This window comes from Pleuronectes platessa, chromosome 13, assembly GCF_947347685.1.
Source record: "Pleuronectes platessa chromosome 13, fPlePla1.1, whole genome shotgun sequence".
NCBI lineage: Eukaryota > Metazoa > Chordata > Actinopteri > Pleuronectiformes > Pleuronectidae > Pleuronectes > Pleuronectes platessa.
Genome location: NC_070638.1, coordinates 845,050 through 857,126, shown reverse-complemented (window position 1 = coordinate 857,126; position 12,077 = coordinate 845,050). Strand labels below are relative to the sequence as shown.

Genomic DNA, 12,077 nt, shown 5'->3' with positions numbered 1-12,077 from the left:
GATAACGGACTCCTCCCTTTGGAATGTTTACGACATGTAGCAGGGGTCAGAGACATTGGTGCTGAGATATGTGTGTGTCTGTGTGTGTGTGTCGTGTGTGTCTGTGTGTTGATGCCAAATTTTGGAGAAAGTTTCTAGATGCATGCAAGGAAAGACTGAAGAGCACAACTAACATTAACTTTCAAATAACTTGTCACCAAAATATGACAGCAACACAAATCAAACTTATAAACATCACAAGGAATCGAATAAACAGTCTTTGCGTAGCCTAGTATAATTATTAAGCCCAGTTGTGTTACCCGTCCATGGAAAGGGACAAAGGTTGCTGTGCAGTTTGAAGTTCTGTGAAGTGGTCTTGCTGGTTTTGTGGCTCCTGCCTTGGTGGTTCTGTTGGTCTGTGCATCTCAGCTGCTGTTTGAAGTTCTCCAGCAGGACATGGTGTCGCTGCCTGAAAGTTGGTAGAGCTTGGATTGCGAGGAGGTTTCCGTGGTGAGATGAGCTGGAAGCTGCACCTCTCCTCCATGAAGGTGATGTGAGATGATAGAGTGAGCTGGACCCCCTTCTCCTCTGAGAGGATTCGTGGAAGAGCGGTGTGCTCCTCTGGAGGAGGTGTATGGAAAAGAGGCTCTAACCCTCGGTGTTGCATGGAAAGAGAATGAAGAGGGGGAGACCTGGCTTCATATCGGCCCGGTGACCTCACAGGTCATGGGGCCCAGAGTGACCAATAGTGGTTGACACCGTGGGTTCTCACACCTCTGTGTGACGTTGATGCATCCTGGGAGACGGAGTTCTGGAGGCTCTGGTTTTCTCCAGAACAAAGTACAAGTGGCTTTAGGCTTTTAACTACACATGCTGAACATGTAGTTCCTAAATACCAGGTCCCAACAGACCCAAAGCAGAGACCAGCACAGGAAGGTGTTGATGAATTCTTGACCATCCTCACACATTACAGGATATGTCTCTATATATTATATATAGTGTATATTCTCTCTGTCCAGGAGAACAGAGCCTGTCTGGTTCCACAGATCCTCCTTCTCTCTCTGAGCAGATCCCAGGTCAGGTTAGAGATAAAGGACCAACAGGACATAGAGTCTTCACTCAGGGACGTTCAGGTCGAACTCAGAGGCTCCAGACAGAGACACCAACTCTTTGTGTGTCTCACCAGAGGTGAGGACACAATGTGATTCATGAACACACACTTTAGACTGAACTGTCCAATAGGATGCAAACACCTCCATGATACAGAGAGAGGGACCTTCATGTGCTGCTGGGATGGGTGAGGCAGGGTGAGGGAGATATACTGGGAGCCTGTGGGAGACGTCTTCAGCCTGGGTGGAGACAGTTGCTCATGTTGCTCTGTTGGTGATTGTATTAATACAGTTCATATTCCATATCTATTTCTTACTGTAAATATCTTATTTATTTACATATCCCACTTTACATATGGACAAACTCTGCACTTTTACTGCTTTTTTTGCACTTAGATGCTAAACTGCATTTCATGGTCTAAGCCAGGGGTGTACTCTGTGCAATGACAATAAAGTTGAATCTAATCTAATCTAATATTGTTTCAGCTCCTGGTCTAAAGGTTCAAACCTTCTGCTGCTGCCTGAGATCTCCTTTCACAGCTTCAAGGAAACTTCCAGAACAAAAAATAATAAGAGTTTATTGTACACAAAACAGAGAAGCAGGCAGAGGATTCCTGGAGATGACTCAGTATCTGAGTCATGGAAAACTCAGATACTGAAGAAATGAAGGTGAGGCAGAGAAGCACATGTGGTGGCTGCTCAAAAGATGAACCAGGAAATGAACATTCGTTTGACATATTTAATAATAAACAAGAAAAGCTTGAAGCTGAAGTTTGAGAGTCTCTAAACTGTTGGACTTTCACACTGCCTCTGTTCCTTCTTCTTGATACAAATATATAATATAAATATATATTTCTCCTATTATATACAATCATATAAAGATGAATATACATATGTAGAGCCACCCTCAGGTGTTAATAATTTACTGGAGTCTGAGGAGAACCAGGCTGATTTCCCTGAAATGACATAATCAGTTGTGTGTGTGTGTATGTGTGTGTGTGTGTGTGTGTGTGTGTGTGTGTCTGTCTGTCTGTCTGTATAAAGGCGCAGGCTGCAGTCACACTCTCCATCACTTCCTGACCAGCGGTAAGTTTCTAAGCTCTGAGCTGTTTCTCTCTGAATTATTATAATAATTATAATATAATAATAATAATTATAAGTGTGTGTCTGTGGCGACGTGATGCTGCTGAATATTGTGTCGTATTGTTCTTTCTTATTGTTTATTGTTTAAAAATCTTCGAAATTTTCTCATCAGTTGTTCTGTGACACTCACTCAGACACTCACAGGCTCACGCACACGCACACGCACACGCACACACTCACACACACTTATAGTTATAAAGTCTTAAAGTTTCTATATTCTACTTTATTCTGTGGTTTTATTCAGAGCAGTAAAAGTTCCAGCTCACAGTGTTGATCATCACAGTCAACATCAAGCAACAGCTGTAAGTTACAGAGTAACTTGAGTAACTTGAGTAACTTGAGTAACTTGTGAACTCACTTCACCTTCAGCAGTGAACTGGTTTCAACCGGCTGCTCGGAGACGACAGGAAGTTTAGAGACTGAGTTTAATCCAAAGTTCAGAGACTCATGAGTCCACACAACATGAACCAGAAACATTTTACTGAACACGAGGGAGCAGTCAGGAGACTTTACTGTTAAACATATTTAAAATACATTAAAAGAAGAATAAGTTAAACATTTGGTTTACAAAATGTAGATTTGATGTAATTCTTCCTTTAGTTCTGGGACATTGTCCATTAGTGTCGCCTGTTAAATATGATGAGTTGAGACTTTCCCTCATCAAAGAGTCATGAGTGAAGCCAAATTCTGTGTGATTGATGAGAACATATAGTTGTTTATCATCTGCATAAGAATGAGCTCTGATGAAGGACCTCCATCTGTGGCTGCAGTTGTGCGTCTGTAGCAGAGGACTAGCTGGAGGTTTTGTAAACATGTAAACATATAAACATATCAAACCTGAACGTGGTCGCGTCAGAGAAGTGAACTCACTTCCTGTTTTGTCCGGTTCAGGCTGAGCGATGGACCTCGGTGGGTCGATGGAGGTGGCGGCGCTCGGTCGGCCTTTCTCCCTGGGGATGCTGTACGACTGTCGCAGAGATCTACTAGTGCCCGGTGAGGACTCACATGTAAAGATACGATACACAACGAATACACAAGATATTACAGTTTGCTATATAAACCAGGTACCAATGAAATACACAGATTTTATAGATAAAGATACAACTAGACAATAGTGAACAGCATTCAACATTAATGTCCTAAATTCTAAAGAATTAAACAATTCTCTGAAACTAAGAACTTTTTCGGATTAAAATCATAACTCCTTTTAGATTTTGTGCATCTGCTACAACTCAGTGGACAGATTCTTATCACAGCATCTGTGTTTAGTCTCTAAAGCAGCGTTCACACATTGTGCCAGTGACAGCCTCTGGAGTTTCTGTGCTCTTTCTCCAACTGGCCCCCGGGATAAAGTCAGCAGAAAGTCCAGAGGATCCTCCACAGGCATCACCAAGAGAGAGAGTGTGTGTGTGGGGGGGGGGTTGATGAGGTTTCTAACATGTGACGGATGCAAAAAGTTAAAAAACAAAAGAAATCTCTCCGTGTTAGAAAGCACACGTGTGTCTCTGCCGGCGGCCTCACCTCTGACCTGACCCTCCGGAGGATTTGTTCTTGTTGTGAACGAGTGTGAGCAGAGAATCTCCTGCTGAGTTGTTAATGTGCGAAAGACAAACTCCAGAGATAGTCCAGAACAAAATTCAGGTTTTTTCTAGAAGATTTGTGACTTAAATCTCAGACTTTCTGAGTTTCTCATGAATCGAAGTTGGAAAATGTCCTCCTTCCCCGGGGTTCCTAATTTGTTTACATCTAATGGCTGATTAATAAACTAGTGATGCTGAGCATCTCCCTTTAAATTGAGTGAAACACATTTAAACACATTCTGGATGATTCTGGAAGCTCATCTTGATTTTTGCTTCTTTTTGTAGGAATGACATTGTGGGACCACGATGACCTGAAAAAACATATTCGAGAAAGACCCCAGAACTCTAATGATTTTGAGATAGTTGCATCTGACTCAATTGAGGATAAATCTTCAGCACTAAATGTTGAAGCTTCTCTGAAAGCAAGTTTCTTGGGTGGACTGGTTGAGGTGGGGGGATCGGCCAAATACCTTAATGATCACAAGACATCCAAAAATCAGGCCAGAGTAACACTGAAGTACAAAGCTACCACAAATGTCCAGGAACTGTCCATGAACCATCTCGGAAGAGCCAACATGAAACATCCGGAAGTTTTTGACAAAGGAATAGCAACACATGTAGTCACAGCTATTCTTTATGGAGCACAAGCCTTCTTTGTGTTTGACTGTGAGATGTCAAAAGGAGAAGATCATCAGGACATTCAAGGCAACTTGAAAGTGGCGATCAAGAAGCTCCCATGCATCTCTATAGAGGGGGAAGGTTCCCTGAACATGGAAGACAAAGAGAAGGCAAATGTTGAGAAGTTTTCTTGCAAATTCCACGGAGACTTTTCTCTTGAAAAGAATCCTGTGTCCTTTCAGGATGCCGTTCAGGTCTATCAAAGCCTGCCAAAACTACTGGGATCCAATGGGGAAAAAGCAGTTCCAGTGAAAGTCTGGCTGTTGCCATTGACAAGTTTAGATTCTACTGCTGCTCAACTTGTTCGTCAGATAAGTGTAGGACTAGTTCAGGAAGCACAGACAGTCCTGGAGGACTTCAGTGAGCTGGAAATGAGATGCAACGATGCCATGAGAACAACAACAGCACAGCAGTTTCCTCAGATTGGCAAAAAACTTAAAAGGTTTAAAGAAATGTGCTCTGTGTTCAAACTAGAATTCCAACGAACTTTATCATTGAAACTTCCATCTATACGAGGAGGGGGCGAAGAGGAGGCTGTGCTTGCAGAGATACTGATGAAGAGACACTCATCTCCGTTCAGCAGCAGAAACCTGACTGAGTGGATGGACTCTAAAGAGAGAGAAATCTCCTCCTTGAGATCTTACATCAACATAATGAAAAACATAAAGACCATCTCATCGCAGAATGGTCTAGATGAGGAGATTCTCAGTGCAGAGCAGGTCCTGTGTTTTGTTTTCACCTCAGTGGGAGAATCTGACTCGTTCCTCTCAGCCTCATCAAACTATTCACCATCAGAACCAACCAAACCAGACGAGCCTCAGCAGCAGTGGTTCACCTCACAAGACATTGCAAATGAAATGAGGAAACAAGCAAAGCTCTTCAGTGATTATGCAGAGGCCAACAAGGAGAACAAGAAGATAAAGTTCCTTATAGCGGGTTTGACAAATGAGACACAAAAAGGTTCCAGCATCTACCTTTATGAAGACGGCTTCTCCGTAAATGAGAACTTTGAATTACCTTCAAAGCCTGAACGTGTGAAAGCAAGTGACATAAACCACAACAGTGTGACCCTGAAGATCTCTCCACCCAGATTTGGAGCCGAGAACATCACCTCCTACTCTGTTGAGTACTGTGTCCATGGAGAGGATGGATGGCAACAGAAGACGGCGTCAAAGGATGGAGACGTCACAGTGAGCGACCTGAGTCCTAACACAGAGTACGTGTTCAGATGCAGAGCTGTCACCTCAGTAGGTGTTGGACCAGTCAACGAGGTCAGTGGAACCATTAGAACTCTGCCCTGCAGCCCTCCTGGAGAACCTCGAGTTGAACCACACTCAAGTGAGATAACCGTTAGCTGGCAGAGACCTGCTGAGCTTGGACAAGATGTCCACGTTCTGAGCTACATCGTGGAGTACGCCCAAGCAGACAAAGTGAGGAAAGGAGAAAATCTCCAGTGGAACCAAACAATGTCAGGAGCTGAAGAGGTGATCATATCAGAGCTTCAGTTAGAGACAGAGTATGTTGTCAGGGTCAGATGTGACTGTGGTGGAGCTGGCAGAAGCAAGGAAAGCATCTCTGTGAACGTCTGCACAAAGAATGTTAAACCTCTCACAGAATTCCTCACTCGTACGAGCGTAAGAATAAGTTCTGAGCCCCTGTCAGTTTACAAACTGTCACTGAATGAAGAGGATATTGATATACGAGGCTGCCGGATGTTTAACTTTGGCAAAACAAGCATGAAGAGAAATCGCACCATGATTCTTTTTGGAGAGTCTGGATCAGGAAAGTCCACTTTGATAAATGGAATGATCAACTACATTGTAGGTGTAGAGTGGGACGACAATTTCAGATTTAAATTAATAGTCAAGGATCATTCAAGGTCAGAAGCTGAGAGCCAGACCCCTCAAGTCACTGTGTACAAACTGAACCATCAGGAGGGGTTTAAAATCTCCTTCTCTCTGACCATTGTGGATATTCCAGAAGATATAGAAGACATAGAAAGACAAATGTTGATCGTAGAGCAGCTTCGTAATCTCTTCTTTGCTGAGGAGGGTGTCAGTGAAATCGATGCTGTGTGTTTCGTAGCTCAGGCTTCTTCAGCACGACTCACATCAACACAGAAATACGTGTTTGACTCAGTTCTCTCCATCTTCGGCAAAGACGTGGCAGAAAACATCCGGGTTCTGGTGACATTTGCAGACAACCAACGTCCACCAGTTCTGGAGGCGATCAACGAGGCGGATGTCCCTTGTCCGAAAACCAAAGATGGAACACCGGTTCACTTCAAGTTCAATAACTCAGCGTTGTTTGCCAAAAACAAATCGTGTGCAGCAGAGAGTGCGAGTGAGGAAGATGACGAGGGAGACTTCGATGAGATGTTTTGGAACATGGGGATAAAATGCATGAAGAAGTTTTTCACTGCTTTGAATGTGATGACGACCAAAAGCTTGACGATGACAAAGGACGTCCTCAGAAAAAGAAAGCAGCTCGAGGTCTCAGTTCAGAGTTTGAAGAAGCAGGTTAAAATTGGGTTAAACAAGCTGGAGGAGATAAAAGAGACGGCTTCAAAACTGAGAGATCACGAGGCAGAGATCGACAGAAACAAGGATTTTGTGATCGAACGCAAAGTCATGAAGGCTTATCAAAAGGACATTTCTGGTTCTGGAACTTACTTCACAAACTGTCAGCAGTGTCATTTGACCTGTCATGATGATTGTATTTATGCAAATGATGCAGATAAAATACACTGTCCTGCAATGGGACCAGATGGGTACTGTACTCAGTGCCCAGGCAAATGTCACTGGAGTGTACATTATAATCAGAAATACAAATGGGAGTACAAGACAGTCATAGAAAGCATAACGGTAAAATACCTGAAAGAAAAGTACCTGAAAGCCTCCGAGGCTGCGACGCCTGTGAAGGAACTGATTGACAGACTGAAGGCTGAGTATGAAGATGTGCAGGCTGAGGTGGTGAAAGTGATGGGTGAATCTACCAAGTGTCTAAACAGACTTAAAGAGATCGCTCTGAGGCCAAACCCTCTGTCCACTCCAGAGTACATCGACATGCTCATAGAAGGAGAGAAAGCTGAGGCCAAGTCGGGCTGGAAGACCCGAGTCCAGTATCTGATAAAGATGAGGGAACAAGCAGAGATCATGGCTAAAGTGGACAGAGGAGAAGAATTCCTCCAGAGTTCATCCAGTGACTTCTAGTCTTTTCTTTAAGGTTTTCCTCTGAGGCGACTTCCAAACTTTCATTTAAACCAAAACCTTCTTTGTCTACAAGTGTTTTGGCTTCATATCATTTTAATCCCCGTCCAGATTAACATGCATCACCTGACCATGCACGTACACATGCATGTGCCGCTGTAAACAAGAAGCATTTGTTGTTAGTTGAGGTCATGTGACATTAGCCTGACGAATCAGAGAGTAAAGAACCAATCATCAAGAGGTTGTGAGCGTCTACGTTATCGTTTCCAAACATCTCAGTTTCTGTTCAGATGAACACGCAGCACCGGAGTTTCAAACTGAAACGGGACCGAGAGTTTTTCCAAACTTCTCTGTTTTAACGTTTCTGCCTCTTTGCTTCACGATTCTTCATCAGATGGATGATTAATTCATAATTTAGCATTTATTTTAATTACAAATCAAAATGCAGCTTCCAGTCACAGCATGACAGCGTGTTGTGTGGGAGTAATGTTGCTCTGTGTCAAAGTAGAAAGCTGAGAGCTCACATGACGGACATGTCAACAATGTAGTTCACTGGTTGATGTAGGTCAAATCATATCTGTGTCTTTATGTGTTTCATTTCTGAATTACATGATAAAACAAACAGTGTAACAAATGTCAGTTTGCTTGGTTTGAACCTGTTTTTTACTCACAGATGGTTTTATCTTTGCTTGTGTTCTATAACTTTTTATGTTTGGAAAACTTGAAGGTGAAGTTTTGTTATTGTTTTGCAGTTTATTCAAGTTTCTCTAACAGAAATAAATAAGTAAATAAATCCAAGTTGAACAACTGATTTGAGTGATTATTTCTTTTTGTGCATGTTAACATTTGTACTGTTTTTCTCTTTTCTATGACAACATGAATTTCATGTGTAACCGTCTGGTAACACATGGAATTGAACTTTTCTTATTCGTGTGCAATAATTATCCAATCACTGTTGTGTCTGTTTGATATATAATATTTCTCCTCAGATACTCGACCATCACTGACAATAATCCATCAGTTCATTGATTGCATCAATTACAGTTGCATCTGTCACGTATTAGAAACATCATCCTGAACTCCACAGAGAGGAAGAGCTCAGCTAACTAACATAGAGACTGATGTAGTTACTGTAATACAGCTTCATGACCACCAAGGGGAGCTCAACATCCTGAAACGAAAAATAATATCAATTACCAACATAATTATAATAACTTTATTCATACAGCACTTTTCAAACAGCTTTAACAAAAAACTTCATAAAGATGACAAAAAAGAAAATATTCAGAGACATAAAGAAAATTTATAAATGTAATTTGTTATTATTACCTGTCATTTTGCAGAAGCTTTTATCCAAAGCATCTTCATCAATATCTACGAGGTAATTTAAAGGTTCAGTATCTGGCCCAAGGGCACTTCAGCAGGCAGATGGGGGAGACTGGGGATCGAACTGTAGTGTAGCTTTGAAACTTTTGCTACCAGCACATTTGCATTCTCTAGTCAATGCAAACAATTACCTCTCTCCGTTTATCAAAATTATCTTTATCCTTTATTTAAAGTCAAAACGTCAAGTTAAACTTAATTTGTTCCCAAAGTAAACCCTTAACTAAGTATTGTTGAATTTAATGAAAACCAAATGCGGTAAAAGATTATTTTAGAACTACAGAAAGATCCAATCTAGCGGAATCAAGCAAGCAATTTTATTTCCTAATATTGCCTGAACAATCTCGCTTTCCCACAAACAAACAAATTGTCTTTTTAGCTTAAACTAAACCCCATTAAAGAATTGTTTTTAAAAATTGTGTGACTCTGTCCCTGTGACTCACAAGAGAGTCTTATCCACAGTGAAAACCCCCTCACGTTTCTACACCCCCCCCTTTCTGCTCCAAAGAGGAGAGGTGCAGAGGGAAGTTCATGTAGAGAGACACACAAACACAACACAGCACATGGGGAAAGTGGGAACCAGTTGACAGAATAAAAGGAGTGGTTATATTAATTAAGTCCTCCTATAAGAGCAGCTCATGGTTCGTTAGTCCCCTTAATAGGGGCTCATAGTCTTATTACGTCCTCAATAAGAGAGGCTCATGTTTTATTAGGTTTATCCCAATTTCTCTTTAAATCAATTCCTGACTATGCCCAGCTAACGGTAACACAGTGAGTAATACACATGTCTAACCGTTAAGAAATTGAGGGACCATTTCTTAATCCTGCTAAATGTAATTTAATCCCCTTATCGTTACAATTAAGCTATTCTAAACCATGTCCTGTCTTTACCCTATTTCTTTCCTTTTTTCACTCTTATACCTTTTCTATAATACCCCTTTTATTTGCGACTTCGCAAATAAAATCAAGCACAGAGCTTCACTCCAAACATCAATACAACACGACATGTACATAAAAAAAACACTTTTTTAACGGTGTGACCTTGCAGCAGATACAGAACAGCCTAGTGAGAAATGCTCACCGTGGTTGAAGTCGTCTGAAGATGCCGCAGGCCACAGCTCGTCCAAGTTCGTGACGCTAGGTTCTATGGTATATTCTATTCAGGTGAGATGTCGATGTTGTTGTTGAAGTTGATAAAGGAATCTCAGCGGACATTGTTCTTGTTTGTATAATATGTTTATTACACAGAAGTTCAATTTAAAAAGGCATAGAGGTATGGATGGCTGATCTACTGAGTGGGCCACTGTTAGGCTTATGTGGAAGTAGATGGACCCAGGTGCAGAGTTTTAAAACAAAAGGTAATTTTAATTAAGTTCTTTTAACAAAACAAACGTGAACACTAAAGGGGAAACACAACAAAGCTTACACAGGGATTTAAGGTGAAGAGGCTCAGGAGATCTGGACAGGACCATGGACGACAGTGGGTAGAAGAACAAACGATCCGACAGAGGACAAAGGGAAACACAGAGGCTAAAATACAAAGAGGGAAGGCAGGGGCAATTAAACACAGGTGTAACACATGAGGACTGGGGAAGACAATCACCGACAGGAAGTGAAGACAGAAACAACACACAAGGAAAAGAGTCTACAAAATAAAAGAAAACACAGATTGAAATCAACAAACTAAAATGACAGAACATGACAATACCCCTCCCTCAAGAGCCGGATCCCAGACGGCCCAAAACATTAACTGCGAAGGGAGGGAGGAGGGGGGAACCAGAGGAGGGACTCCGGGACATGCCCAGAGGCTCGGGCGGACAGCTCCGTGGGCTCAAGGGCAGAGTTCTGAGCCTCTGGAGGATGGCACCGTGGCTGCTCAAGGGCAGCGCAAAAGGGCGCAGACCTCATCCTCGGATGTGGAGCAGGATCCGGAGCTGCAGCCGGAAAAGGGCCCAGAATCGGCGCTGCGAGGACCTCCGACGCCTGAACAGGAGGGACGTCAGCCGGGACCCTCCCGTGCGGGACAGGGAATTGAGCAGCCTCCGCAGGGACCTCTGACTTCTTAACAGGAGGGACATAAGCCGGGACCCTCTGGCTCGGGGCAAGGACCAGAGCAAGTGCTGCAAGGACCTCTGACACCGGAACACAGGGGATGTCAGCCAGGAACCTCCGGCGTGGGGCAGAGGCCGGAGCAGGTGCCGCGAGGACCTCTGACGTCGAAGAATGAGAGTCATCAGCTGGGAGCCTCTGGCGCGGAGCAGGGACTGGAGCAGGCGCTGCAAGGACCGTCGACGCCGGAACAGGAGTGGCGTCTGCCGGGGCCCTCTGGAGCTGGACAGGAACTGGCTTCGACCCAGTCGGGGCTGGAGGTGGCTGATGCCTGTGAGTCGGCTGTTGAAGAGAGAGGCTTCTGCTGTGGATGCCCCCTCTCCGACATCCACCCCCCACACCAGAACCTTTTTGGAGGCTGCGGGTTCCTCTTAGAGCCCAACAGCCCCCCCAGGTACCAGTCAGCAGATTGGGCTGTAGGCTGGTGCCTGTGAGAAGGCTGTAGAGGTGAGGGGCCTCCTATGCAGGTTGCGGGGTCCACCACGGGCCAGGCGGGTTCCGTCGAAAGGGTTTGAGCGTCCTCACTCCAGCTCCGCCATCAAACAATTAAAATAATAAACTTTCAAAAAAACTAACCTCTGCTGGGTCCATAGTTTGTTCGGATCGTTCTGTTAGGCTTATGTGGAAGTAGATGGACCCAGGTGCAGAGTTTTAAAACAAAATGTAATTTTAATTAAACAAGTTCTTTTAACAAAACAAACGTGAACACTAAAGGGGAAAAACAAAAACACAACAAAGCTTACTCGGGGATTTAAAGGTGAAGAGGCGAAGGAGATCAGGGCAGGGCAGGGCAGGGCAGGGCAGGGCAGGGCAGGGCAGGGCAGGGCAGGGCAGGGCAGGGCAGGGCAGGGCAGGGCAGGGCAGGGCAGGGCAGGGCAATGGACGAC

General features: G+C 43.7%; 1 protein-coding gene across 1 annotated transcript; it reads left to right on the top strand.

Annotated features, from left to right (window-relative positions):
- The first annotated feature begins 2,132 nt into the window (after positions 1-2,132).
- On the top strand, positions 2,133-8,509 carry LOC128454663 (uncharacterized). The gene is made up of 3 exons (XM_053438122.1): positions 2,133-2,174; positions 3,123-3,224; positions 4,097-8,509. The coding sequence occupies exons 2-3, from the start codon at positions 3,131-3,133 to the stop codon at positions 7,699-7,701; spliced, it is 3,699 nt and encodes a 1,232-aa protein (XP_053294097.1). The 5' UTR covers positions 2,133-2,174; positions 3,123-3,130; the 3' UTR covers positions 7,702-8,509.
- The last annotated feature ends 3,568 nt before the right edge of the window (positions 8,510-12,077 follow it).